Here is a 27,285-nt window from a genome sequence, read left to right on the forward strand (position 1 = left end):
GAAGTGCGGCGGGAGCGCCGCAGCAGCAGCAGCCATGGCTGCCCCGCGCATCCTGCTCCTGCTCCTGCCGCTGCTCCCGCTCCTCGCCCTCCTCCCGCGGGCCGCCGGCGAGCTGCGGGCCTTCGTGGTCGCCCACAGCCACATGGACGTCGGCTGGGTGTACACGGTGCAGGTCGGCGGGGGTGCCGCACGGGTGGGGTGGGTTCGCTGCGGCCGGGGCTGAGCCGCAGGCAGGGCTGCCCGGAGCCGCCTAACGGGGCCGGGCGCGCCGCCGGCTCTGCCGGCTCCCGGGGCGCGCCACCTGCGGAGGAACGAGCAGATCCTTGGCCGGTGCAGCTCCTGCCCCGAGTCCGGCCTGGTGCGTCCGCTGTCCCCTGGTGTTTCGGGATCCTCCTTTGGATGCATGGTTAGCCTAGGAGCCGTGCCCTTGGGCTGTGGGTTTGTGTGTGCCTGTCTTCAGCAGGATGCTCTTGATGGGCTTTTTTGGGTTTTTTTTCTTTTGAAGGCAGATTTTCATGGTCTTTAAGTTTATCTTGTTACAAAGCCAAAACCCCAGGAAAACCTTCTGTCATTTCTTCAGAGAGGAGAGCAGGATCCCATGTCCTCGATGGCTGGGGTGGGCTTGGAGCCTAGCGCCTCTGAACTAATTTTTGCTAGTTTTTCAGAGCAAAATAAATCAGGTGGGGCCTCATACCTTTTATCTTTCTGAGTCGAAATCCTAATACTGAATTCTCCTTCGTTACTATGAATTATTTTCATTTATGTGTGAAAGATGCTGTCGGTACTTCACTCACTAGAGTGAAATGGCATTAGGCCTAACTAATAAAAAAGAGCTAGTGGCTCACCCACCATCTCTGCTGTGCATGTATTTTGTTTTCCCTTTTTAGGAAAGATTAATGAATTTCTCCTTTAATACTTCAAACTCATACTCAGAAATTGCATAAGAGAGCACAAAACTAAAACTTCAAATCCTTCGTTAAAATTTTGCAGTGTTTTAAGTATCTAATAATCTTGATTTCAAAAAACCCTTATGAACCAATGGGACAGTAATTGAGGAAGAAATTCTTTAGATAAACCAAACAGTATTTTAAGCCATTCCTCCTACACTCAAATGTTTTCCTTTTTCTAGTGGCATGAGCATTTTTACAAAGGTGTGTTTCTGTTGTAGAAAGCAAGGGGCTAGGATAAGTTAATTTCTGATTTGGATTACCTCATCTCCTTGTTTCAAATGGTAATTTTCATGTAGGAAATTTACCTAAATTGAAACTCTGCTTTCATGTTTTACATATCATGTGCATTAGTTTTTCACTGGGGAGAGATCTATGTGTCAACCCCTTTAGGATGTACATTTTGTGCTGCGTGTTCTTAGGTACCAGTAGTTTAAGTAGGTAAGTGTTAACTGTCCAATAACATGCAGATAACTTTGTTACAAGGAAAGACATCTCAGGAAATCCTTGGCTTTCTTTAGACATTCTTTATCCCTTTAAAATTAAGTAAAAGGTGGAAGACGATCTGGTCAACAAAAGTTGTTCTGGTCGAGGTAAGTGCACAAAAAGTATCTCTTTGTGTGCAAAACTTCAAAATGAACAAGGTGTTGTTAATTTGATACCATATCATAGGATATAACACTGTGGTAGGTTATTTGATGGGTACAGCTATCATATTTGCATTGCAATAAAGGTCCATAGGCCTCATTCTGGAATAGGGGTGTTTTTAGGAACAAGAGGTGTTTTTATGCATCTACAAGGGTAGATGTACAAAATCTCACACTTTCTGTGTCAACAGTTGAACTCATTCTAAGATTCTTTTACCGGTGTGGTTTTACACTATCCTAAAACATCAAGCAAAATAGAGTTATTTTTCATAATAGTATAATTTACAGTAGATGCATCACTGCATTGTGCTGGTAGTGCACAGCATAGAGTCACACTCACTCTGAAGAAGCAATTCTGGTAATTCAGACCATCAAAACAAGAGCTGAAATGGGAGAATGAAGTGTGGGAGAGGGGTCTTTATGGTGGTGCAAAATATTATCAGTCATGGCATCAGTGATTTAAGGTGAACACGTAAGAACAGAGTAAGCCATTCCTAGTGTGTCTAAAAGAAAGCTGATATTGGTGCTGGTCTTGGGAGAAGCCACACCTTGGTCTAGTCGGGTCCCCAGTCAGGAGGATGTTTTCTGAAGCAGAAGGGCCAGAGGCCATGTGTAGACAGAAACAGCGCTTGATCTTTCTGAGGCTACTAAGGAAGCGTGCAACAAATGTGAGGTTTTTGGTACCCCTCTTTTCAAGGCCAATGAGTGTTTAAAACAGCCCTTTTAATCTAGGTAAAACAGAGCTTATTTACTTTTTTTTTTCCTTCAGGAAAGTATGCATGCTTACGCAGCAAATGTCTACACTACCGTTATAGAAGAGCTGATGAGAGGAAAACAGCGCAAATTCATTGCAGTGGAGCAGGAGTTCTTTCGACTCTGGTGGGATATGGTAGCCACAGATACACAGAAGCAGCAGGTAAATTGCACTGGAGCCTTGCTTCCTGCTAACAAAGAATTCACTCTTTTCAGGGGATAAATGGGGCAAAGTACTTCGCCATTTGCTTTTTACGCAGGTCTGATGTAAGCTGCCTCTGAATCCAGTACTTGAAGGACTTTAAAGGCAGTTGCAAGAGGTTAAAGCCCAGCTATAGATTAGAGCAGTAGGAGGTAGTAACCTTTGCACTGAAGATTTTTTACACTTTACAGTTCTTGTTTAATGGCAACTTACTTATGTGGGGCCATGCTTCTTTGAGATGTGGGTGAACCTGGAACAGGCCGCACCAATATCCATTAAAACATCTGACACCTATCACTGCTCACAAGAAGGAACTTTTTGTTCTTTCCAGTTAAGTACTGCTCAAAAACCTGCCAGTTGTAAGCACAGATAGTACAGCAAAGCAGTGACTGTACATTTAATGGCAGTGATTTTTTTTCTAGTAACGTCATTGTGGAGTTTTATTTGTCACTTCTTTCCTCTGACATGAAACAAACATGCTGAATCCAAAACTGATAGGCTAGCAGCTAGTTGTTTATTTTGCATCCTAAAACCAAAGGGTGTTCAGGTGCAACTTCCCATGGGCACTTAGAACTCCATGGTCTGTTTTGTTACCAGGATCCTAACAACAGTTCTTTACATCTCAGTTTGTTTGAAGTTCTGGATGTTTGAAGCATTGTGCAAAAAACCACACCTCTTGTCTTGTTTTCTTCACATAGTTCTTCACTATTCTGAAACTTCTGTTATGTTCTGTATTCAAATAACAGCCTGTACACAGCTGATCTTTGCAGGAGAGATTTTGTTGAGTTTAGGCAGTTTACAGTGTTTGTAAACTCTCCCTTTATTCGCCTGTTGTAGGACAATTATCTTGTAGATTTGTTTAATTAGAAAGCTGTGCTGTAAGTGAGGAAGAAAACAGCATAGGAACTGCTTTGTAGAAGGACGAGAAAGTCCTCCAACTTTCAAAGGTGAGTTGATCTTATTTCAAGTATGTTCTGCTGCTATAAGCCAAATGTAAAGGCAAGGCCCATGTTTCTAAAATCTATTCCTGCTGTTAGGTGGAATCCAGAGGAGTAATGACCGTTTGACCTTGGTAGTGCAAAATTTAGTACCTATGATTCAGGCTTTAGTTTCTTTGCCTAATTATTTGTAATTGTTGCTTTTACTCATTGTGTAGTCAGTTTTCTAGTTACTTTATAGTTTCACCTCTCAAAATAAAAAATTTTAAAACTAAATTGCTCTTAAACCTGTGTGTCTAACTTTGAAACTCTAATTTGCAGATAAATCTGTTTTTAACATTAGTAAGTTGCAAATATTGGTCCCTGAAATTAGGTCACTCTGGTTACTGCCCTGCTTTTTCCACTTGAACTCTAGCATTAATGATTTTCTGTGGTATAGGCACTCTGGTTTTAATTTTCCTTTTTTTTTTTTAGTGGTTTACTTGGAATACAAGATGTAATTCTAGTTTGTTTTGAAGTGTCTAGGATTTAATTCTAGTGTTGTTTTGAAGCTTTGTATTGGAACTATAGCATTAAAGACTAGTAAAAGGTATAGCCTGGGTGTCGTAGTTGAGATGGTCACAGTACAAAGCAACACGCTCCATTTTCAGAAGGCTTCAAACCTGTTTTTATTACAGCATGCATGCTTTTTATACATTCTTACAAAACTCTTAAGTTTACACTTTACTCATTGGTCACAAAAGACAAATAAGGTGCTTATTGGAACAGTTGCAGTTTTCTCTTATTTATCCTTCTTTCTTTCTTGGTTTCTAGAAGGTCAATGACCTTGGTAGAAAATTCTTTCAGGGGTAAACATGGATCCTCTTATCAAACTTCTCTCTGGTTCTCAGGAGTTGTTGTAAAACCTCTTCCACATCTGGGTACAGAAACTGGTTTTTCAATTCAGACAAGAGAATATGGTAGAGTGAAGTGTACTGCAGCAGTATTCAGCTAGATGGGAACCTTGCAGTTCTTAGCCCATGTTATTTACACTGAATTTTCTTGTGTTAACCATTCCTACCTCCTTACTGTGGGTTGGTGTCTGGGTGCTTTAACTAGGGGAAAAAAAGATGTGTAGCCATTGTCTGATTTGTAGGTGTGAGTTGATGGTAGTGTGGTCCCAAGGATCACAGATATGTTCTAACAGCATAGCATCCTGCTGCTTAGAGTACTGCTGCATCTGCTTCCTCCATTCCTCCTTCCTTTGCCCACTTCTGATCAGAAAAAATGCTTGTCTTTACAGATACTCTTCTCTTTTCTATTTTTGGGAGATGGAAGTTTGGATGTTACTTAAATTACTTGAATTATTTTTCTTGTGTTTCCTCTCAGTGGTTCCACAAAACTTACATTAAAAAAGCATTTCTGTGACCCCAAGTTTGGATTAGAGGTATATTTTGAACATCCATCCAAATGGGGAATATTAATTACAGATTCTTTTCATGTAGGTCAGGGCCAGTTCTGTGCTGACACCAGATATCAGTTATCTGGTCTCCCAGCATGCTAATCAGTCACCACAGTCAGCTGGAACTAATTTAGGAATGCTGAGCCCTGAAGCGTTTTCACAACATTGTGAAGGAGAGAAATGATTATAATCAAAATTGACAATCTGGCATCCTATCTGAGTAGACACTGAAGGTTCCTGGGAAAATAAACATAATAGCTCTAAAAATGGCATCCTACATGACAGATTAAAATAAAAAATGTTGAGGATTAAAATACGTATTTGCATAAACTTTACTTATTGGAAGTTTGAGATATCTCTGAATTTCTAAAGTAACTAAAGTAAAGCCAGAAGACTCCTCTAACGCTTTTAGAAAGGGACATAGACTATTCCTTCCTCCCTCCAAATATCACCCCCCTCTTCATCCAGCATTTGCTGAAGGCATATCTTTTCAGCATATCTGTTGTTTCTAGGAGCTAAAATTAAACTCCCCCCTCTCCCACCAAGAAAAAAACAACCCAACCCCCCCCCCCAAAAAAAAAAAAGCCACCACCAAAAGTTGAGCAGGTTGTAAATTGAGGTTGTCAGTGGGTTATTCAGGCAGGCAAACCTGTGGGATAACTATTTCTTAATAAGGCATTCTGTCAGTCACAAGTTGAGCAACCTGTCTGTGCCCCAAAGGCAAGATAGATGCATGGGGAGTGAGATGTTTGTGGCCATGGTGTGATGGCACTGGCTCTCTCTCTCCTGGATCCCAGAGATCTAGTTTCCAGTGAAAACCTTGAGTATTACTGCTTGCCTGGGGCTCCACTGCTGCTTGCAAGGAATTGCATCTTGCTCCCTCATCCAGCCACCAAGTGCATTCCCTAAGCCAAGCTGGATGCAGCAGAAGGAAGATTTTGGGAGAAGCGTTAGTGTCTTCTGTTTTAATCCTCCAGCTCTGGCTGCCTTGAGGCAGGATTACAGGCTGCTGCTGCCAGTGCAGTGTCTGGTGTTCAGGCAGTATAAAAAGGCACAGTAACAGCACTACTGAAAAACACCAAAAGGTCAATGTCTACCTGGCATCCTTTGTTCCTGTTACCTGGATTAATCAGTGCACGATGCAGCACATTGAAATCCTTTTTTTCTCTGTTACTCTCCTTTAGATAGCCTCAGTGCAGACAGCCCTGTATCTCACTTTTATCTCACTTTTTCTCCTAGATGCCTTCTTGACAAATGTTGTGTCTAGGTAATGTGCTAGCAAATGAATTTGCAGCCTTTTTGGATAAAACTGAAATGATGCTTGTGTTCTGTGTCTTAATTTCAATATCACAGGTCCATCAGTTGCTTCAGGAGGGACGACTGGAATTTGTCATTGGAGGGCAAGTGATGCATGATGAAGCTGTGACACTAATTGATGATCAGATTTTACAGTTGACGGGTATGCATTTTTGCATTTAACTTTTATTTTTCATTGTAATGACCTTGGAGGCTTTGTTTGGTTTTCATTTTTTCCACTCCAAAACTGCTATTAATTTCTGACTTCTTAAGAACTAATTAAAGCATTTCTTATTTTTTACTAGCCAAAGTGTTATTCATATAAAGATTGTTGCTTAAACAAAAACCCATTAGTTTTGACATGACGGTTTTGCAGCAGGCACAAAGGTTACCAAAAGCTGGTTTGTCAGGTAGAAACTTGTTTGGAGCAGAGGCCTTTTGTCTGTGTGTGTGTTTGAGAGCAAAGTTCCTGAGAAGATAGTTATGGTGAAATTGAGGGTATGAAACACTCCTCAAGAAAATACCTGGTAGCAATTCAGAGTGCAGGGAAGTTGTATTTTTTAGGCAAGATTTTCTGCAGAATGGGGCATGGGGAATATGACTGAGGTCAACTAAAATTAGTTGAAAGACTTCCTTGATGAAGAAACCCCCATTTGGGACGGTTTCTTCATCATAATTTTCAGTTAGAAAGACGTGCATATTTCCAAGAGATGCACTATTTGCCATTTTAATCTTCTAACTTTTGCATTTAACATTTGTATGTTACACCTGTCCAGCTGAGGGTTGAAAGAGTCTTGTAGTTCATGGGTTTGTTTGCATTGGTCAGTGCAAAGAGAAACAGGATAACTGATGCCACCTCTGTGCTAGAGATGTCTGCCTTATGCCAGGAGGGTGTAGCAGGGAGGGGCCGTGTTAGCACCAGCTGCCATGGCTGATGGAAACTGTGCCAGGGCTATGGTATTTCTACATGGGAGAGCAAAGGGACAGAAAACACTTCTGTTATTTTCTGCATCTGACTGCACAGCACCACTGGCCTTGTTCCTTGCTTGTCTGTGTTTATCAGGAGCTCAGGATAAGCAGCTGCTTCTGTACCTCGGTACGCTTTGGCCAAGAGGAGGAGAAGGAGAGATACGAACTTTTTTTGTCTCATCTGACTCCTGTGTTTAAAAGTTGCCTTATGGGCTTAGAGCACTGAACCTAGGACTTCTCAAATAAAATACTAAAATGATTGAAGAGTCCTTTTGTTAAATACAAACACAGCTTTTCTGTACATTGTAGTTAGCTAAAAAAGACATTCTTTCTAATTTAACATTTCATTCTGTGTAAACATAATCTTTATTTTAAAAAAAGAAATTTCAATTCTGGTAATTTATTAACCAGGAACAGAAGTATTAATGTATTTTAAAATTCTCTTTTGTTTGTCCTGATCCCTCTGTTTAGTTTGAGTACTTACAAAGAAAATTGATTATGTGGAGTTCAAGTTGAGAAGACAAAGCCAGTGCAGTCATTTGTGGTCTAGATTTCATGTCTTCTCTTGTCTATCCAGAATTCCAGTGTTTTGGAGGAGCCTAGAAAATCCTGTTTCAAATGTGTCTCTATCAGAATACTGAAACAGATTGAAAATATTTTAGCTAGGAAAGACATTAACCATGGGAAAGATGAAGGGAAAAGAGGCCTTGCAGCCTCACTTATTCAAATGTGATATAAAAATTTGAGAGAGATTTATTCCAGGAAAGATATGATTGTACTTTCTGATAGTTCTGAGCATAATTCTGTAACCATAAATAATGATCTGCAATTTCTTTTTCTTTTTTTCTTTTTTTTTTTTTTTTTTTTTTAATGATGAATATCCAAGTGCAATATACCTGAGTTCCAAATAAAATCTACTGCTTTCCTGGTAGTTTTGCTTTGATTCAAATGATTTTTGTGGGTTCATGCTGTTGTCTGGGCTTTCCTAGTTCGGGGCTTTCTTTCTTCAAAACTCATCTCTGTATTAGTAACATTGGTAGCTACGTTAGTAACAGTAGTGGTAAATAACATCAAGTATCAAGTTCACTATTAACCTTTGGCTTTTTTCTTTTCACATGACTGATAATCACATTCATGCTGTTTTTTAGGGGATGGTTTGCTTTTCTGTCCCTTTGTCGTTATTACGAGACTAAAATTTTCTGAGAATGGGTTTTATGGTTTTTAAGCAAACTTAAACTATGCCCCAGGTTGTTGTTTTCATGCAGACTCCAACCTGGCTAGTAGCCTTAACCTAATCTCTAGCTATGTACTTTTTCCAAGACCTGTCTCTAATCATAATTCCTTTTTGTTGTAATCTTTTATAATGTTAATAATTTATACTTAGCATAACAATAGCATTTTCAGTATGAAACTTTTTGGTGTGAATGATTAAATTCCCAAAACTTTGAATGCTTTGGGAAACAGCAACAAGAAGCTATCCTTTAAGTGTTTACCTGTATCACAATATCCCTATTAAACTTAGGAAATTAACTTTTAGAAGTGTTCCTAACCTAAACAAATTTTGCTTTGCAGAAGGTCATGGGTTTTTGTATGAAACTTTTGGCTTCAGGCCTCAGTTTTCTTGGCATGTTGATCCTTTTGGAGCTTCAGCTACAACACCAACTCTTTTTGCTCTGGCTGGTTTCAATGCTCATCTTATTTCTCGTATTGACTACGATCTGAAGGCTGACATGCAGAAAAACAAGGTAAAAATACCCTTAGGAATGAAACCATTGCTGGCCTCTGCTTACACTAATCTAAACTATGACATTAAGATAAGAATCTCTGTCGTCTGGGCAAGAAAATGTAGGTATTTCTTGTTTAAATGGGACATGCTGAATGCATGTGGGGATGGTGAAACATATTAAATCTGTGTTACACGGTCAGTTAATGTCTTCATGACTTCTGGTCAGTGATAAAATGTAGTCTAGCCTGAAGAAGACACAAAATGTAGGCAAATAGGCAAGTCTAAAAGGACACTGAATTAGGAGTGTTTCAAGTAGAGACATCTGGGAGTTCCAGCTTTCCCTGAGAGAATCTTGTATCTGTTGGGTTTTATGTGAGCAGTTTTTTTTGTAACCTTTGGGCACTGTGTTGTCAGGCTTGGGACATTTATTTGTGCCTGTAAAATTAATGATACTAGGTCAGTTAAAATGGCAGCTAGTCATGATTTTGCTGAATTCAGCTTTTCTTTCTTGTTCTGCCTTCTCTTGCACAGTGTCCCATACACAATAAATGCTTTTCATATCACTGTGTTGGACCCGGATCTGTCATCAGTTTTACTCAACTACATTATGAGGAAATATGGAACTACTCAAGGGGCTTTCACCACTGTGTTCTGGGCACTAGGCAGATTTTATGAATCTTGGGTAAAACTCATGTGTTTCTGAAGAAAACAGAATTCATGTTGAATTTAGTGAAGCCTGGACCTACCACCTTGTGTTTGCAATGGTTTGCAGTTCTTTCTTTCTGTTAAAATCTTTTATGACCTTTTGATAATCTTTGCCCAGCTATTTTTTTTTTCTGGCCTTTAAGAGTATGAAGGCTTCCAAAACAGCAAAATTCTAGTTGAGTAGAATTTAAACATTAACATCAGTTAAACATTGATTCCCACTGACTACAGTGCAGTGAGACTACATCTGCATCTTTTCTAGCTTATAGAGGTTCAGCTTCCATTGAAACAGCTGAGGTATAATGGCTGTGATAAGCCAGGCTTATCTCTGGATTTTAGTGTGCTGGCACTGTGCTGCCTGCTCTCATTCTGCATCAATTCTAATGGAAAGGGGCACTGATGTGGCCTCCTGTATATAGTATGTGACCTTGCCTGGGATTCCATTGGCATTGGATCTTCAGAAAAAGCACTTAAAAGTATTAGAAGGGGTGGAAGAGAAGATGGGAACTCTGAAGTTTTAAGTTGTTAATGATGTATTTTGGTGAATGTCATCAAGGGTAATGGTTTCTTGTCTTTTTTTTTTTTTGTTTGTTTTCCAGAAGCTTCAGTTTGTATGGCAGGGCTCTCCTTCCTTATCTGCAAGACAGGAGATCTTCACCCATGTTATGGATCAGTACAGCTACTGTACTCCATCACAATTACCTTTTTCAAACAGGTCCAAAGATTTCCCAAATATGCAGAAATGTTGTTCACTTTGGAGAGTTTGTGTTATTGGGGTTTAAGCATTTTCTTTGACTGTTTTCTTTCAAAAGTATCCTACTGCTTTCTCCTCTCCTGACACAGACAGAGCCTTTGTCAGACTCTGTAGATCTGAGTAAGGATCATTAAGCATTCCCAGCTTTCCACCATAATAAATGAAGATTGCTCACTATCTAACAGTTGAATTCTCAAAAGTGACACTTGGTACTGACAGGCATTAAAAATACTTCTAAATATTGACAGATTTGTTTTCTTACACCAGGAGGCTTGAAACATAGGTATGGCTTTCATCTACTTATAATACAGTGACTTACTTACAATGTCAGTTCTTATTTAAAAAAATAGAATAAAAATGTGAAACAAATTAATTACTGTAAATAGAAAATGTCCAAAGCAGGACTGAGTTGTTTTTTTTCCTCTGCCTGGAAGTAAAGATTTGAAAGCTCCAGGAAGCTAATTGATTTTGTATGGGAGATTTTCAGCATTATCTTGAGCTGAGATTGTCTCTATCATCCCTGTACAAACAAGAGCAACAAAAAATTGCCATTATTCTGGGGAAGAAGTTTGAGAAGTTTTGAAAAATTTGTTTTGCTTACTGGCTTATCCAGTAAAATACTCTTTGAGAATCAAGTCTACTTGGGGGAACATCCTCATTGTTACAAAGCTTGCTGGTTTGTCCTTTGGTTTCTTTGTTCTCTGCCAGCAAACAGCAGGGACTTCATAAGTTGCACAGTGTTGAAAGAAAACAGGAGACTCTTCCCCCTACCTCCACTCCCAAATAAATACTTAAACCTAAATAGTAGCAATGAATATAAACTGAATTTTTTTGCCTCTTATTCCCATTTTATACCAGCACCTTTTGATGTGTTTTTCGCAGTTGAGTAAATCCTGTTTACAACTTACTGCTTTCTGCTTCTACTTAGGTCAGGATTTTTTTGGAATGGATTTGCAACTTTCCCAGATCCACCAAAAGATGGTGTTTATCCAGACATGAGCCTCCCTGTTACAGATGCTAACCTCCACCTGTATGCACAAACCATGGTGGCAAACATCAAGGAGAGAGCAGCCTGGTTCCGGACAGGGGAAGTCTTGTGGCCATGGGTAAGTGCCTGGTCAGTGTTTGCTTTAGAAGAAACAGGTACACACCAGAGTCTAAGTGGATGGTTCTTGCTGCAGCAGCAGGTACTGTAGAAATGCTGGTAACAAACCATGTGACATGAAGTGTTTTTCTAATAATTGTGGTCTAAATGACTGACTAGTAATGATATATAAAATTTCCTTTATAGCCTGCCTGTTAGTTGTCTATCAAGTCTTCCACCCTACTCAAGATAGAAAAAAAGTGACAAAACTGTAAAAATAACCTCTTGCATAACTATATCTTACAGTATTGCTTCCCTTTTTTACCCCTTGCTTTGTCTATTTAAATGATCTTCCTTTTTTAGCTACTTAGCCCAACATAACTCTGTGTTAACAAAACTGTAGCATTAGAGGAAAGTGTGTGACACTTGGGTAGACATGGTCTTTCCTAACAGATATCTAATCATTTTCTTTTAGATTCTTTGTATTTTAGCTAGAGCCTTAAGCAAGCATATCCCAGCTTGGTCATCCAAACGCTTTCTTCACCAATATGCTGTGTTAATCACATCCTACACGTACATATAGCACTGATGTGCTCTTGCTGTTTTCAAGTCCTTAGGAAAGAATAACTTTGCCTAAACTGAATGTACCGTCTGGTTTCTGATTTTGATGGATGCTGCATGTCTCATAATGACAATATTAAAGGATTATGTGTGTTCTTTATGGACTATTTCACCACAATATCTGTTGTTACAAAGAAAAACTTTTTCTGACTGATGAGTCACTGATTTGTTTTTCTCTTGTGTTTATGACACTGTTGCTTATATTTAATTTATTATTTTTGTAGAGAGTAAGAAGTAGAATATAACACTCTGTAGTTGTGCTGTAGTGAAAATTGTGCTGGAATCAGAAGTTTTTAACAGTACAAATAAACCCCTAACATCTAGATCCAAACCCACAGTTTTGCAGTAATGTAAGAAAACTTATGGGTTTCTGTGCTTGTGATAATGCTATGTAAAGATGTAGAAATAATATATGGTTCTAAAACTCTATGCTTTTTCATGATTTTTTCATTATTACAGACAATCTGTGCATGTAACCCTGCCCAGTCTTGATAGTTTTGTAACTAATATCAGTTTTATGGGCAATCAAAATCAAAATAAATACCCCTGGAACACAGACTAGTGTTAAAAATTACCCTCCTTAATTATGTGACCCAAAGTGATTTGGCTGTTCTGTGTTTGGAATTTCAGGGCTGTGACAAACAGTTCTTTAATGCCTCTGTTCAGTACTCTAACATGGACCTGTTGGTGGATTATATTAACAAGCATTCTGCTGAGTTTGGAGTGACTGTCCAGTATGCCACTGTCAGTGATTACTTCCAAGCAGTCTATAGCAGGAATCTTACATGGGAAACTCGGGACTCTCAGGACTTTCTTCCATATTCAACAGGTAATGAAGTTCACAGCTGCCTAATGTCTGCCTCAAATGTAAAATTTTAATACGGGAAAATGAGCAATAAAGAAGAAAAATGCCTTCTGATAAGATTTGTTCACTCTATCAACAGACTAGTTGATCCCAACTTAGTTGTGTGAAAAAGATGAGTATGTGGCCAAACAGAACAATGTCCCATTTTTACTGTTTAAAAGAACTGGATTATGCTTAGCTTAGACCAGAGGTGGGAAATGTGATGTGATCTGTGAAATGTCTGGGGAAGTTACAGGTAACCAAGGGACCAAGGCAATCTGAAAGCTCTTGGGGTAGTTCTGTGTTACTACAGTGGGACAGAGGTTCCCACAGTGAAACAGTCAGTGTTAAGAATTTGGTGTCCACACTCTAAGTAATTGCAGGAAATTTATAATCTAGTCATATGTGGCCTCAGCTCTCTTCACAGAGAGCAGCAGGCACAAGTTCTCCAAAGATTTTTCCTGGGAAAGGTAGTGAGAAGTTCAGAGAAGAAGAGAAAACAATTCTTATCTCTATTCACTGCTCCTTTTGTTTGGCACATGTGGAATGTGTTATGGAGATTGTTTACCCAAAGTGATTTGGTTATTGGACACCAGTGAAGGTTGTTTTGATTCCTTGGCCAGTTGGGTCAAAGCTGTGTCCTGGCTGTCTCAGACAGTCACAGGTTTTTCTTAAGTATCTCTTCTAGTATAGTATTCTTTAATATTCTTTATATCTTTTTAGTATGTGATTTAGTATTGTATTAGTGTAATATAGTATAGCTTAATAAAGCAATTGTTCAGCCTTCTTAATCATGGAGTCAGAGCACATTATTCCCTGCCTGGGGAATTGCCTGTTTCTACTAGAGTCATGTAGACTTGAATGCCCATTAATGCTTGTTGCATCCATCAGGAATCCAGTTTGTGAGCTCCAAATCCAATATTTTCTATAAAGCAAATCATACTAGGTAAGGATGACCTGATCCAAACAAAATACGAATGTAGATGAACCCCTAAAGTCTCCTGTAGGAGAAAGTCTTGCCTTTTTCATTAAAGAAAACAGTTTGAAATTCTGGGGTGGGAAAGAATTCTCTTACAACTGAAGTCTAAACAAATAAAAATGCGGTCAGTATTTCTGAAATTTTGTAATACAGTGTTACAAAATTTCTTTGCTGCTCCTTGTTGCTTACATGCTGCTCTAACTTAGCTTTTCAAGCAGAGCTGTAAAGTACTAGAAGAATACAAAAAAAAATCATGCTATACCCAACATCCCTTTTATTCTTTTCCCCAATAAATTTACCCTTTTAGACCTCCTATCAAAGTATGCAGAGAGAAGACACAGCCAATTTCTCAATTTCTAAAGTCATCAATTTATTTTATTGCCTGGTTTATTATTAAAATCCCCTTGATTTCATTAAAACACCTTCCTGTATAATTGTAGCTACCATTGCTACAATCATCACATTTTTGGCTGTGTACGTATATTTCAGACTGTTCTGCAATGTGTCTGTTAACTTTTCAATGAATAAAAATAACCATTGCTTCCTGTGAATCATGGCATGGACTGATCCCTGACTCTCTCACCTCCCTCTAGGGATCATACCTAACAACTTACTGATAAAAGCATTGCCAGTTCTTACTGCTAATATCCTTTCACATCTGGGCTCTTTCCTTTATCTTTTGGCATAATTTACCTGCAGGATTCAATTGCTATTAGCTTGCATAATGGCAGCACCTTCAGTGTTCCAGCTGGGTGCCCACACAGAGATGTAGTTTTTTCCCCAAATGACTTTCTGTGCCTGGCAATTGCAGTATAGATTTGAGTGCACTTTCTCCCACATGCTGTTTTGCTTCTTGATGATTAATCCTCTCTTATTCTTGCTATGCCCTTTTTTTGTGAGTCACATATTGGGCTTAGTGTTACTTATGATATATGGAAACTCAAGTTTTATGTCCCAGATAAGTATTTCCTTCTGCTCTGCATTCATTGTACTGTGCTGATACGTATGCGTGCTTCTTCTGCTTGTAATGTTTAAAGCTAAAATTTAAGTAATTTTGTTGAATCTTCTGGCACCTTTCAGTCCAAAAATAAGTTTTTTGAGCAAAAGATCCTATTTTCTAGTAGGCAATCTAATTTGCCTTTGATCTTGGGCTGATAGCAGATTATTACATTTGCATGTATGCTCTTTGGAAAACACTTATTTTTGGAAAACCTATATATCACTAGTGTATTTTAAAAGAAATTGCCTCCAAAAAACCACACTCCCACCCCTAAGGAGAGTTTTGAAGGTTTTAAAAACAAATACTTGTTTTCCTATTTCAGTCTGTGGGCTACTGAAACTTTAACACAAACAGAATGTTGAAATACTTTCCAGTAACCACTTGAGGGCATCTTTTAATGTAGTTTGACGTGCTGCAGTAGTTTGGAGTCATCACATCCACAGCACAGTTCCAAACCCTCTGAAGGGTCACCTTCCACTAGACCAGGTTGCTCAGTATTTCTACTCCAGTTTGAAGAAACATAATTTAAGCTAAATCCCTTTGACTGAAAGGTTGAAATTTAGAGTGTGTGTGTCAAGCAATTACCAAAGATTAAATTTTATCAACAACTAATAATAACACATGCTTCAGTGAAACTTTGAAAATTTTTGTGCAGATCCACAAGGAAGAAATTTCCATAAACACAGGTTAACTTGGTTGCTCCTGGCTTTCTACCAAACTTGCATGTTACTAGGCCTGTAGGAGAGATGATAGATTTTCAAAATGCATGTTCCTGGCTGAGTTTCTTTGTAGGCTTTATGACCTTTCTACCTGATGGCTGCTGTGTAAGAAGCTGAACAGTAGTAGGATAAATGAAGTGGTTTTGATGTGTATTGGGTCTGTTCCACTCTAAACAGAGCCATTCCAAGCATGGACTGGGTTTTATACTTCTCGGAGCACGTTAAAAGGAATTGCAAGGAGAGCAAGTTCCCTGCTTTATGCTGGAGAATCCTTTTTCACTCAGTATGTCCAGAAACACCCAGAAGGTTCTATTTGCAAGTATAAAGCCTTAGAGCAACTTCAGAGTCTTAGATGGGCAGTTTCAGAGGTAAAGATTGATTTATTTTCTACTTTAAATGAAAATGTTTATTTTCCAAAAGAAAAGTTTGCATAATCATTTCACCTAGAGTGTCCCAAAGTTGCTTTTATATTTTTGGAAATAACTTCCCCCCTTTTGCAAGTATTAAGTAAAAATCAAGCAATTTTTCAAAAAACTGTCCTGAAACATAACTTCAGCCCCTTAATCATGCACCATGGTTACTGGCAAATGTTTTCTTCAACCAGTGAAAGAGTATGTGGTTTCAAACTTTGCATATGAAATTCCTTTTCTTAATGTTAGTTTTGTTATTTACAAAATTGTTCTTAAAAGGAAATGAAAACCAAAGAAAAATGGAACTAATTGAAAACTGTTGATGATCTCTACTTCTGCAATTTAGAACAGGAAGGACAAATTTGTTTTTTCAAAGTTCAGTAGCTAAGTGATTAGCCTTGTGTCATTAACCATTTGCAGTCCTCAGTGGTTTTGCTGTCAATAATTATTTTGTCTGGTACAGTAATGACCAGATCTAAGTATGAAATGAAAAACCTGTCTTGTTACAGTTTATTTGCTGCATTCTTGGTTTTGGGAACTTGTTTGGTTTTTCCCTCTGAATATAGCTGTCATCTCTTATTGTTTTAAGTTGTGTGTAAGAAGTTTAGTTGACTATCATGTTAACACAAATGCAAACCTGAAATTGTCATCCTGTTGCACCTTTCAAATTACTTTAAATGCAAGGTCCAGCACCACGATGGTATAACAGGCACAGAGTCTCCCAAGGTGAAGGACATGTACATGAATAACCTGATGTATGGAATGCTCAACGTAAAGAAGCTAATGGCTTCCATAATCTTTGATATCAACAATGCAAAGAAGAGTGGAGAGGTCTATTCTTCTGTTTACACTAAAGACTCAGGAAAACCAGGTACTTTTTGCACAGCTTTTCCAATTTTCAAGCTATCTTATGAAAGCTATCATGTTTTCCTCCAAAACAATCAGCATATTATGTACATCTGAGTTCTGTGAATCATGGCTAGAAAATCATGTTTGCCTTCTAAGACCCAGGATTTCTCAGCTGATGTTAGACAGAACTCTACCTCAGTGCATATATTAGACTTGGCTCTCAGTTTCAGACTTCAGTGTAATACAAGGAAGAGGTGCTGATCAGAGTACTCACTAAATTGACTGTACTCTGCAACAGAGCATTGTAAGTTAAGGAGCACAGTCAGAGTCCAGAAATGTTCTTGCTATAATGTACTGCCAGCTTGTGTAAAAAAATGTTAAAGGATTTTTAAGAAGTCTGTTCTAAAGACTTCACACTCCCTTTTATCTTGACTTTGGAAACTTTTTAAACTGTCAGATGTAAGCAGTGCCGTGGGCTGTGCAACAGACCCATTTGGATTTTTACAGGGCTGTTTTAAATGAGGCTTCTCGTTTGATCTTCTGTATAACTCTGATAAACTTAATACTGCATGACAATGAGTTGTAAGCAGCTTATCTTCACTAAATGCATTTACATTCAACTCAGGTGTCATTTTCTGAATACGTGGTCTTTTTTGATTGGGCAGAGAATAGAAGAATAAAGCAGAAGAGGTTTTAATGAAGGACTGTAAAAGGTTTTCCTTTTTCCAATCATGAAGTTTTACTGTGGGGTTTTATGTTAAAATTTTGTAAGATAATTGTACCTAGGCAGATTTCTTAAATACATTTTAATACCACATTTTAAAAATACATAATATAGTAACTGCAAGTTTTGTTTGTTTGCACAAAGGTGCTGCAGATGTTGACCTGTATGTGGTTGTCTATAACCCACTGGCATGGAACATCACTACCTTTGTCACAGTTTCTGTCAGCAGTGAGGCAATGAGTGTGTATGATGAGCTGGGACGTTCTGTGCCAGCGCAGGTACTTCAACTTTGTTTCTTTCTCTTACTTTTTTCTCACTTGTCAGTTTTCATTAACTGGATTCTACTTCCTGTTGAAGTTGGATTTTCCTACTTGTCCTTCAAGGGTTGTTTTTGCTTGTCTGTTGTCTCAACAGAGAGACTTGATGTACTCTCCAAAAGGACTTGCTGCTCTTGTGGTGTGTTTGCTTTGTCCTTTGCATGTCTGCTGTGTGTGACCTGGTGTGGTGCTTCTTACCTTATTTTTATTTCTGTGAAAAAATACTGTTTCAAATAAATTCTTTTATGTTGAAGCACTGCCTTACAATTGACAGCCCTGTTTGTACAATTGACAGATTGCCTTGGGGAGGGAGAGGAAGAGAATTAAGAAATGTAGGTCTTAGAAACTGGTGTCAGTCAGCTGCCATTTGATGGCTCATTCTGTCACAGCCAATCTCCAAGACACAGCCAGCTGTTCCAGGGGAGGGAAGAAAGTGGCCTCAAGTGAGAGCTACCACTAGCCTGTCTCAGGAGCATCTGCTGTGCAGAGTGCATCACCATCAGTGGCTTGATAAATCTCCAGGAATGCTTCCTGCACAAGGCCTGAAGAGGCCTGACACAATTCCAGATGCTCCCCTCTGTCCCTGAGATGCCAGATAGCTCAGCAGATTCTGCCAGTTGCACAGTTTCTGTGACCTGTGGCTTACCACTGTGACCATGCATGAAGGCACATTGCAGTCAGGTAGTGAGGCACAGCAGCTGTCCCTTCCTCCTGTACATGTGATGGCATAAGACCACACTGCCTTTATCTGGAAACCATCAGTCTCTTTGGTTGGCACGTGGTCATGCTTCACTAGAAAGGCTCAGCTTCATCCGAGTTCACCAGGCTCCCAATTAAAAGCAGCATGGATCTACATTATAATTTAGAATTATAAGAGTGGCATGTTTAAAAACTTATTAAAGTAGAAGCTAATTTTTATAATTTAGGGCTTACAGCACACGAAGGTAATTGCCTTGCTAATTAATTTTCTGTAACAAAGCATTTTTGTGTATGCTAATATACAGGTTCAAAGCTCCGTGGAATCCCAGTCTACCTATGATCTGTATATTCTAGTTGCAATAAGTGGCCTGAGCTACAGAAAATACAGTATTAAACCCTTGGGTGGTGAACAGTCTGCCTTTATTGGCAGCTCAGTCAAGTACCAGCGGAGAGACCTGACTCGTGCAGGGCAGCAAAGCCAGCAGTTGTTTCCTGTGGTTAACAGCTGCTACCAGATCGTGTTCAACCAAAACACAAACCTGATGCACAGCATTACAGACAGGTGAGATTGCCTGCTTCTTTCAATAGCATTTCAGATTTTTTTAAAGCAATTCATAAAAATAAGTCCAAGGATTTGTGTTGTGTGTCTTAATTCCAAGACTCAACAAAATGTTCTTTACAGTCTTTAAAATTCTTTTTCACCCCTGCTTCACATGCCCTCTTTTTACAGGACACTCCAACACTAGCACAGGCATGATTCCATACTAGTTCTGTGATGTTGCCCTGTTTAACTTTGCAGTTGGTCTGAGATGACATATAACAGTAGTAACTAGTATATCAGCAGAGTTTCAGTATACTTTAGAACAAAATAGGGTAATGAATGTGCAGTATAGTATTAGAAGTGTAGCTGGACCTTAATTAAGAGCCCTGGGATATTTTCTCAGAGTGCCTTCAGTTCGTAACTCCAGATGTCTTTGAGATTCTGTGTCTGATATTCATGTCTATGACATGTCTTCAGATTCTATGAGAAATATAGTGTGGAAGAAGAAAAAAATAAATTCATATTCCAGTTTTCTCCATCCAGTTCCGGCAGGCAGCAAGAGCTGGAATTCAGCATGTAGGGGAAATGAGATACTCACTCAATCATTTTGAGCTTTTCTAAAGGCAGTTCAGAAAAGCTCAAAATGCTTGAGTTTCAGAAAGTTTGCACTGGGATAATGGGAAAGAATGAGGCCTCACAGGTCAGAATGGGAGGAAAGGTTGAAAAAATTGGGATCTTCAATTGGGAAGCCCTTTAAATTCAACTGCAACAGTTAGAAGTTCTAGATCCTGCCCCTGCACTTAAAGTGCCTCATAAGAGAAGTAGTAGAAAACACCTGGATATTCTCCTCAGTTAATACAAATTGGGGGTTGCTGTATTAACATGAGATAAAATGTTTAGCAGTATAAATTTATATGCTAGATGAAATTATTTTTTCTTGTTTTCACAGCAAGTTGCCAAACGCAGAGCAGGTAGCTGAGAGCAGCATCCTAAATTGCCTTCATATGACTTTCTAAAAATTGTGATAATAAGTCATGAAAACTGTAAGCTTTAGTGGAGAGAGGAGGAGATACAGTAGGTAGTGAGTGATTGTAAATGTTACTATCCTGTTGATTTTATTGTTGCCAGTGGTAGACATGGAAACTTGCATCATGCTGATTTTACCTAGCTACAAAGTTCAATGAACCTAATTATTCATTGGAGCAGTGCAGTGTTCCTCATTCTTGTGAAAGGGGTAGTTTTAATCCTGGAGCAACTCTGGCATCAAAACAGTGAGATAATATAGATGGTGTTTAATCTTAAGATGTTTCTCTTCTACAAAACCAGAAAATTACACAGAAACTCCATTTGCTTACAAACTGACATATATCTTAATGGGAAGCACTTTAGTTCTTTGCTGTCCTCATTTCTTCAGTCTCTCAAAATCAATCTACTGTGAAGAAAGTTTTTTTGTCCTTACGTTTCCTGCCTCGTTCCTGTTGCTGTTCAGCTTTGCATTTATCATGTACAAAATGTGTTTGTAAGTTATATCATTTTCACTTTTCTGTGGATTCTCAGGGAGACTAACCAGACTGTCCAGTTCACCCAGGAGTTCCTCGAGTACCACGTAAATGGAGACACGAAGAAAGGACCCATTTCAGATAATTACTTATTTGCTCCAAATACTTCAGCTGTTCCAGTATCAAAAGCAGTGGGGTTGGAAGTGATGTCTGGGAGCTTGATGACAGAGATAAGGCAGTATTTCTACAGGTACAGCACCATTGCAGCTTCACTGGAATGTTTGGATGTGTATGAGGTTACTTCTGTACAGTTACTCCTAAAGAGTGAGCTCTGTGTATTTGTACTGTTCAGGGCTTAGACAAAAGAACTATCATACATCTGCTGAATGTGCTGCTGAGGAAGCACCTCCTGTAAATCACAGAATCACAGAATTGTTGGTGTTAGAAGGACTGTAAAGATCCAGTTCCAAACCCTCTGTCCAGTGGACACCTTCCACTGGACCAGGTTGCTCAAAGCCCCATTGAACCTTGAGAGCCAGAGCCAGACCCTGCAGCACCTCCAGGGAGAGAGCATCCACAGTTTCTCTGTGACAGTGTCTCACTACATCAGAGCAAGGAATTTCTTTCCAACATCTTATCTAAACCTACTCTTTTTAAGTTTAAAGCCATTTCACCTTGTCCTATCACTAGATGCCCTTGTCAGAAGTGCCTCTCCAGCTCCCCTGTAGGTCCCCTTCAGGTATTGGGAAGCTGCCCTCAGGTCTCTCCAGAGCCTTCTCTCCTCCAGGCTGAACAATGTTAAACTGTCTTCATAGGAGAGATGCTCCAGCCTGCTGATCATCTTTGTAGCCCTCCTCCAGACTCATTCCATCAGATCCTTGTATTTCCCACATTGAGGGCCCCAGAGCTGGATGCAATTCTCTGGGTGGGGTCACATGAAGGGGAAGCAGAGGGACAGAATGCCCCCCTTGACCTGCTGGCTGTGCTGCTTTGAAGGCAGCCCAGGAGTAGTTTGGGTTTCTGGGCTGTGAGCACTCATTTGCCAGCTCATGTTGAGTTTCTTAATAGCCAACACCCCCAATTCCTTCTCTTCAGGGCTGCTCTCCAGCCTTTCTCTGCCCAGCCTGTGTTTGTGCTGGGATTGCCCTGACACAGGTGCAGAGCCTTGCACTTGGTCTTGTTGAACTTCATGTGGGTTTGTTCACTTGTTGAACTTCACATGAGGTTCACATGGGCCCACTTCTGAAGCACATACTGCTGCAGGAGGGAGGGAGGTATGTGAAGATTGTGTAGGGTGGTCCTTTGTGGTACATTTTTTACTGCAACTTCTGTTGCGAAACTGGTTCTGTACAACTCAGTGAATATTGCAGCTAATATCTTACATGGATGGAAATTGGAAATAATGATACATTTTCATAATTGTGAATATCTATCTTGAAAGCAAATTGGAGAAAGGATAAAATAATCCTTTATAAGGTCACTCTGACCCCTGATGAACTAACTGTTCTCTGTGGTAAAATTATATCAGTCTATAAACCCTTCAGCCCCTTTTAAATCTGGTCGTTTGGTTGAAGTCATTTGCTTTACATGGCATTGCTCAAGGATTGTAGTTAAGGACCTTTGGAAAGTAGTATGGAATTCTTGCATCAAAGCTGATGTCACCCAGATTGAAAAAATGCATGTATTCTGTACAATGTAAATATGTTGCTTAGGGAGTCATAATAATTTTAAAATTTGTTGTTAATTTTGAGAAAAACAGCCTTTGCAATCAAATGAGGAATCCTCCTTACACTTGTAATGTGAAGGAAACTTACAGGATATCACTTACTCTGGTTGAATATCTGTATATTTAAAAATAGAATTGAAATTAAAAATAATTTCACATGAAATAAATAGTAAATGGGCAAGAAAGTTGTTTGTGTAGGATGACATGAGTGCCTTGCAAGTTTAGTCACAGCCAGTCAAGCGCTTCACCTTATAAACTCTGCATCCTTCCTCTCATTTTTTTAGCAACATTACCTCTGAGGACTATGTTTATGCAGTGTACACCAGGCTGTATTCAGTACCAGAAGGCTACGATGGGAAGCTGCTTTGCCATAGGATAGAGCAAGAATACAGTGTTGGGCCTCTGGAATTAAATCGTGAAGCAATCCTGAGAACAAGCACAAGTTTGAACACCAGACAACTTCTCTACACTGACAACAATGGGTATCAGATGCAGAAAAGACCATTCAAGGCCTATGTGAATAACACAGTGGCTCGGGTAGGCACAAATGTGTAATGCAAAGCCAGCTGTGTCATTTCTTTGCTCTCTGTTACTGTTTCCTGTGTTAATATTATCTCTGCATGGTTTGCTGTGTGGTTACAGAACTATTTCCCTATGGTCCAGAGTGCCTACATAGAAGATGATACCACAAGGCTGATGCTGCTTGCAGAAAGAGCTCATGGTGTGTCAAGTCAAGGGAATGGACAAGTTGAGGTAAAGTATGAATTTTTATTTCTTTTTCTAGGTGGGCATAATTTCATGGCTGCTGATAATGTAAGTAAAGCCTAATGGCTGATTCCTGTTGTGCCATTTACCTTCCCAATACAGGTGATGCTACACAGGAGACTGTGGAACAACCTTCAGTGGGACCTGAGTAACAATCTCACTTTGAATGACTCTTCAGTGGTTCGCCCTGTAATTTGGCTTCTTTTAGGAAGCAAGGCTCTCACCAACACTTTGTATCGGACAAGTGGACTGGCATTAGAGCATAGGCCAGTAGTGATGTTTGGAGCATTATCAGGTAATCATTCAGTCCCCTACGCTACCTTTAGCATCTCAAGGGTTTGTTTATATTGCTTTGATTTATGCTGTTGAGTTTTTAAATGCAGACTGCAAGCCTCCTGCGAGGCAAAGTTAGCATATAGTGAGTTAGGAGACAGATTTAGAGCCTGCTGATTACTTTGCATTAATTTCAAACATGGATGTTGTCCAAGTATATGTAATGTTTCACTTGTTATATAATTATCTCTACTTTGAGAGGAGAATAAATTTTAAAGCATCTAATGAGAAAAAAATGTTCACACAGGGAATTAGTGGAAAGTAGGCAGTGCACCATATATCAGCTTCCTGGATGCTGAGTCCTTAATGACCATTTTTGAGTTACTCTTTTAAAAATATTTGTTTGCCTTATCAACTAAAACTGAAGCCTGGTATTGAAATAGCAATTTCAAACTGAAGTGAAATTTGTTTTATGGAAAGCTCTGATACACTTTTCTAGCAGTTAAAATCATGCTGCTTTCTGCTTAGTATCTTGGAAGGCCTTGGAGAAGAAGGCATATCATCTACTTTGCCTCTGCCTTGGCAGAATAAGCAAAAAGCCCTTTATCCTTCCACAGTACCCTAGCCAGGCTTGTGTGTGTGATGGATGTTTAATGTTTGTTTTGGTTTATTTTGCATCAAGGAGGAGATAAACCAAAGCTGCCCAGACAACTTCAGCAGAATTCAGTCCATGATTTGCCTGTAACTGTGCCACCTAATCTTCATCTCCAGACTCTGAGCATTCCAGGCTGGAGGTACAGCTCTAACCATGCAGAGCAGGTCCGCAGCATCCACATGGGTAGGTGCCTTCCAAAAGGTGGCTGGATCTTACCCTTAAATATGCTGGTTTTCTTTTTTTCTCTCTTCTGTTTCTAGTATTTTTGTTTATTCAAAGCATTAAATTCCTCAATCAAGGCAGTTAATTGTGCTGTGTTATTTCTCTGTTCAAGTAGTAAAATACTTCTGCATTAGTTTGTCATGCCTGTTAGTGACATTCCTGTCAAAGTGGGAGCTGGGCATTTCCTGGTACTGGTCCTCTTGCTAACTTTAAAAAAATAGGAAATAAGTTCGAATGATGGGAGTTTAAAGTTTAAAAAAAAAGTTTAAAGCTTGGGTTTAAATTTAAAGTAAGAAAATATATGCAATTTGGTTTCTTTTGTAGGTGATCAGAAGCAAGGTGATGCAGATTTCAGTCGTGTCCTGCTAAGAATTAGACACTTGTATGAAGTTGGAGAGGATCCTGTGCTGTCTCAGCCTGTGGTGGTAGATCTAAAGGTAAATCTAACCCTTCAAGACTGAATACCATGTGAGGTGTTTTTATTCCAGAGAGAAATGGTTCCGGAGTGCCACATTCTGTGTACTATAAAGTACACAAAAGATGGATATAAATGTATTAGTAGAATTTTACCTCAGAGGGAAGTGAGCCTTTTTTTTCTTACTTGGCTTTGCAACACAGAAGCCATCACTTCAGATGGAGTTACCACAGGCACAGCATGAAGACCTGCTAAATATGGGTAGGGCTGGTTCTGCTGAGATGTTGGTAGTGTAAGACTTCCTGCAGTACCTTAACCAGTGCAGAGATAGGATTCTGTTTTGGTGTTTCTCTAGTTATTGAAAATTGTAGCTATAATTATTGAATCTTGGACAGGGTTTAAGGAAAACTTTTTTTTCTCTACAATTTATTTCTGTGAGTCGTTCAAACTTTGTCACTTCCATCATGTACTCACTTTTTTCAGTTTCATGGTTATTTGATCTTTCCTATGGAGATATATACCTTGTACTCCATGGCAGGGGTTTATTATTTTGATTGTCACGACAGAAACATGGGGAACAATGTGTAGGATTCTCTGTTTCAGTAAAAAGGGGAGTGTGAGTTTCAGCCCTTTTAATAGATTCTGTACTGCAATGCAGAGGAAGCTTTCAGCACCTCAGCTTCTTAGTGTGAAGCCTGGTGAATCTGTATTTGCCCTTGTGCTGCATGACCTTGCAGATTTTCAAAGTGTCTCTGCTCCAATTAACAGTTCAGTGCTAGAGTTGAAAATTCTCTCTGGTCTTACTGTGTACTAGGCTGGTGAGATGATACTCTTGTCTGTGAGCCCTCCTTTGATTGCTGGTGTTCTCTTTACTCAGTCTTTGCTGAAGGGGCTGGGATCAGTGATGGCAGTGGAGGAGCGATCCCTCACAGGCACCTGGGATGTCAACACTTTGGAGCGGTGGAAATGGAAGACTGCTCAGAATCCAGGCAAAAGTAGGTGGAATAAGGTGGTTGGTGTCCATTGACTGTTGAAGCTTGATGATTAGTCTAGTTAAAAATAGTTTTAAAAATGGCAAGATTAGAAATGCATTATTGTTTTGTTTGACAGACCTGGTATCTGTCACAGCCTGCAGGTAGGAACATTTAGCTAAGACTCCCTGCAAGTACCAGACTGTTGTATTTATCTGATAGCTTGTTTTGCCTAGAAGTGTTAAAGAGCTTGGAATCTTTCTGGAGTTTTCTTTGCCCAGATAGAAATGGCTACTTTATGAATTCACACTTGTGACACAGATTGATTTTGTCAGATGCTGATGAATTGTGTTTATCTGAGTTGAAGCATGTGCTGCAGAAAACACACAGCTGCAGTTAAAAATCTCTGCTGTAATCAGCTTAAAGGACTCTATGGATATGATTCAAGTTAGGGCTGACACTCAGATCCAATGCTGTGGGTGACCTCATTTTATTTCTCATTCCAGCTAGTTGCTTGGACAATGTTATTACTTGTTATTGCTTACATGTTGTGCCTTGTAAAAAGCTTGCAGAGGTTTTGGAATGGGCTGGATGAGAGTTTAGAGCTCTATTTGACCTGCAGCTCTGAGCTTGCTTGCTCTTTATTCATGATGAAGAAAAGGTGCATGACTGGAAGAGTCATTTCACATTTTCTGTGTGAGTCAGTGTGTGAAAAGAAGATAAATTGTTGTATATTTTAATATTATGAATGGGTACATCTTAGGCTCTGTACTAGTTTGAGTTTTAGGGAGGAGAATCTGCTCCAACACTAGCTTTTAGCGGAGGGATGAGTTAAAACATGGCCATTCGAGTAAAGCTGCTTTAATAAATTACCAATGCTTTTGTGTTTTACAGGGTTCTTCAACAGCACAGAGACCTCAGAAGACTTTATAGTAACTGTTCACCCAATGGAAATAAGGACCTTCTTTGTATACTTTCAGGTTCAATAATGTTTGATGATGTATTTCAGGTGAACGTGTAATATCTTTGAAGTTTTGTTTCAAGATAAAAGTGATAATCTTGAAGGACATCCTATTGCTGTTAATGAAAGAAAAAATAATTTTGGAATAAACTTTTAATTAAATTGAGTTGTTGGCCTCAGCTGTGGGTGTTTTTGTTGGTTAATTATTTACAACATTTCTTTTCTGAAACTTGTTCAATGCAAAAAAGACCTGTGTTACAGAGTGAGCCTATTGAACATCATTTTGCTTGCTATTGATGGTTTTGAAGTGGTTGCTTCTATGTTGCTTCACTGTGGAGCACTAACAAAATCATATTAATCCTACAGTCTTGAATTGCCTTTCTAATTAATAGTGCTGCCAAGAGTCTTCTCTTAAGGTTTTTATTGTTAGAGAAGATGAGTTCCAAATCACAGAATAGTCATTGGTCAAGGGCTGGTCTGTTCCTACATGCAAGGAGAAATGCCTGCTGTGTTTCAGCTGCTTTGCCTTCTGGGCAAAAACTGGAAGGTTTCTGCTTTGCTGTAAACTGAAATGGAATGTATTATTTGTATTCCTTAGCCCCAAGTTCATTCAAATTGTGTCTCTTTAAGGTT

General features: G+C 39.2%; 1 protein-coding gene across 1 annotated transcript; it reads left to right on the forward strand.

The window, feature by feature from the left end:
• Positions 1 to 26,818, forward strand: MAN2B2 (mannosidase alpha class 2B member 2). The gene is made up of 19 exons (XM_059845210.1): positions 1 to 172; positions 2,364 to 2,510; positions 6,282 to 6,387; positions 8,766 to 8,938; positions 10,224 to 10,339; positions 11,307 to 11,484; positions 12,714 to 12,912; positions 15,803 to 15,993; positions 16,720 to 16,906; positions 17,753 to 17,886; positions 18,930 to 19,186; positions 20,723 to 20,914; positions 22,675 to 22,927; positions 23,033 to 23,143; positions 23,258 to 23,450; positions 24,111 to 24,266; positions 24,630 to 24,742; positions 25,598 to 25,715; positions 26,586 to 26,818. Exons 1-19 carry the CDS (start codon positions 35 to 37, stop codon positions 26,678 to 26,680), a joined length of 3,057 nt encoding a protein of 1,018 aa, XP_059701193.1. The 5' UTR covers positions 1 to 34; the 3' UTR covers positions 26,681 to 26,818.
• The last annotated feature ends 467 nt before the right edge of the window (positions 26,819 to 27,285 follow it).

This window comes from Haemorhous mexicanus, chromosome 4, assembly GCF_027477595.1.
Source record: "Haemorhous mexicanus isolate bHaeMex1 chromosome 4, bHaeMex1.pri, whole genome shotgun sequence".
NCBI lineage: Eukaryota > Metazoa > Chordata > Aves > Passeriformes > Fringillidae > Haemorhous > Haemorhous mexicanus.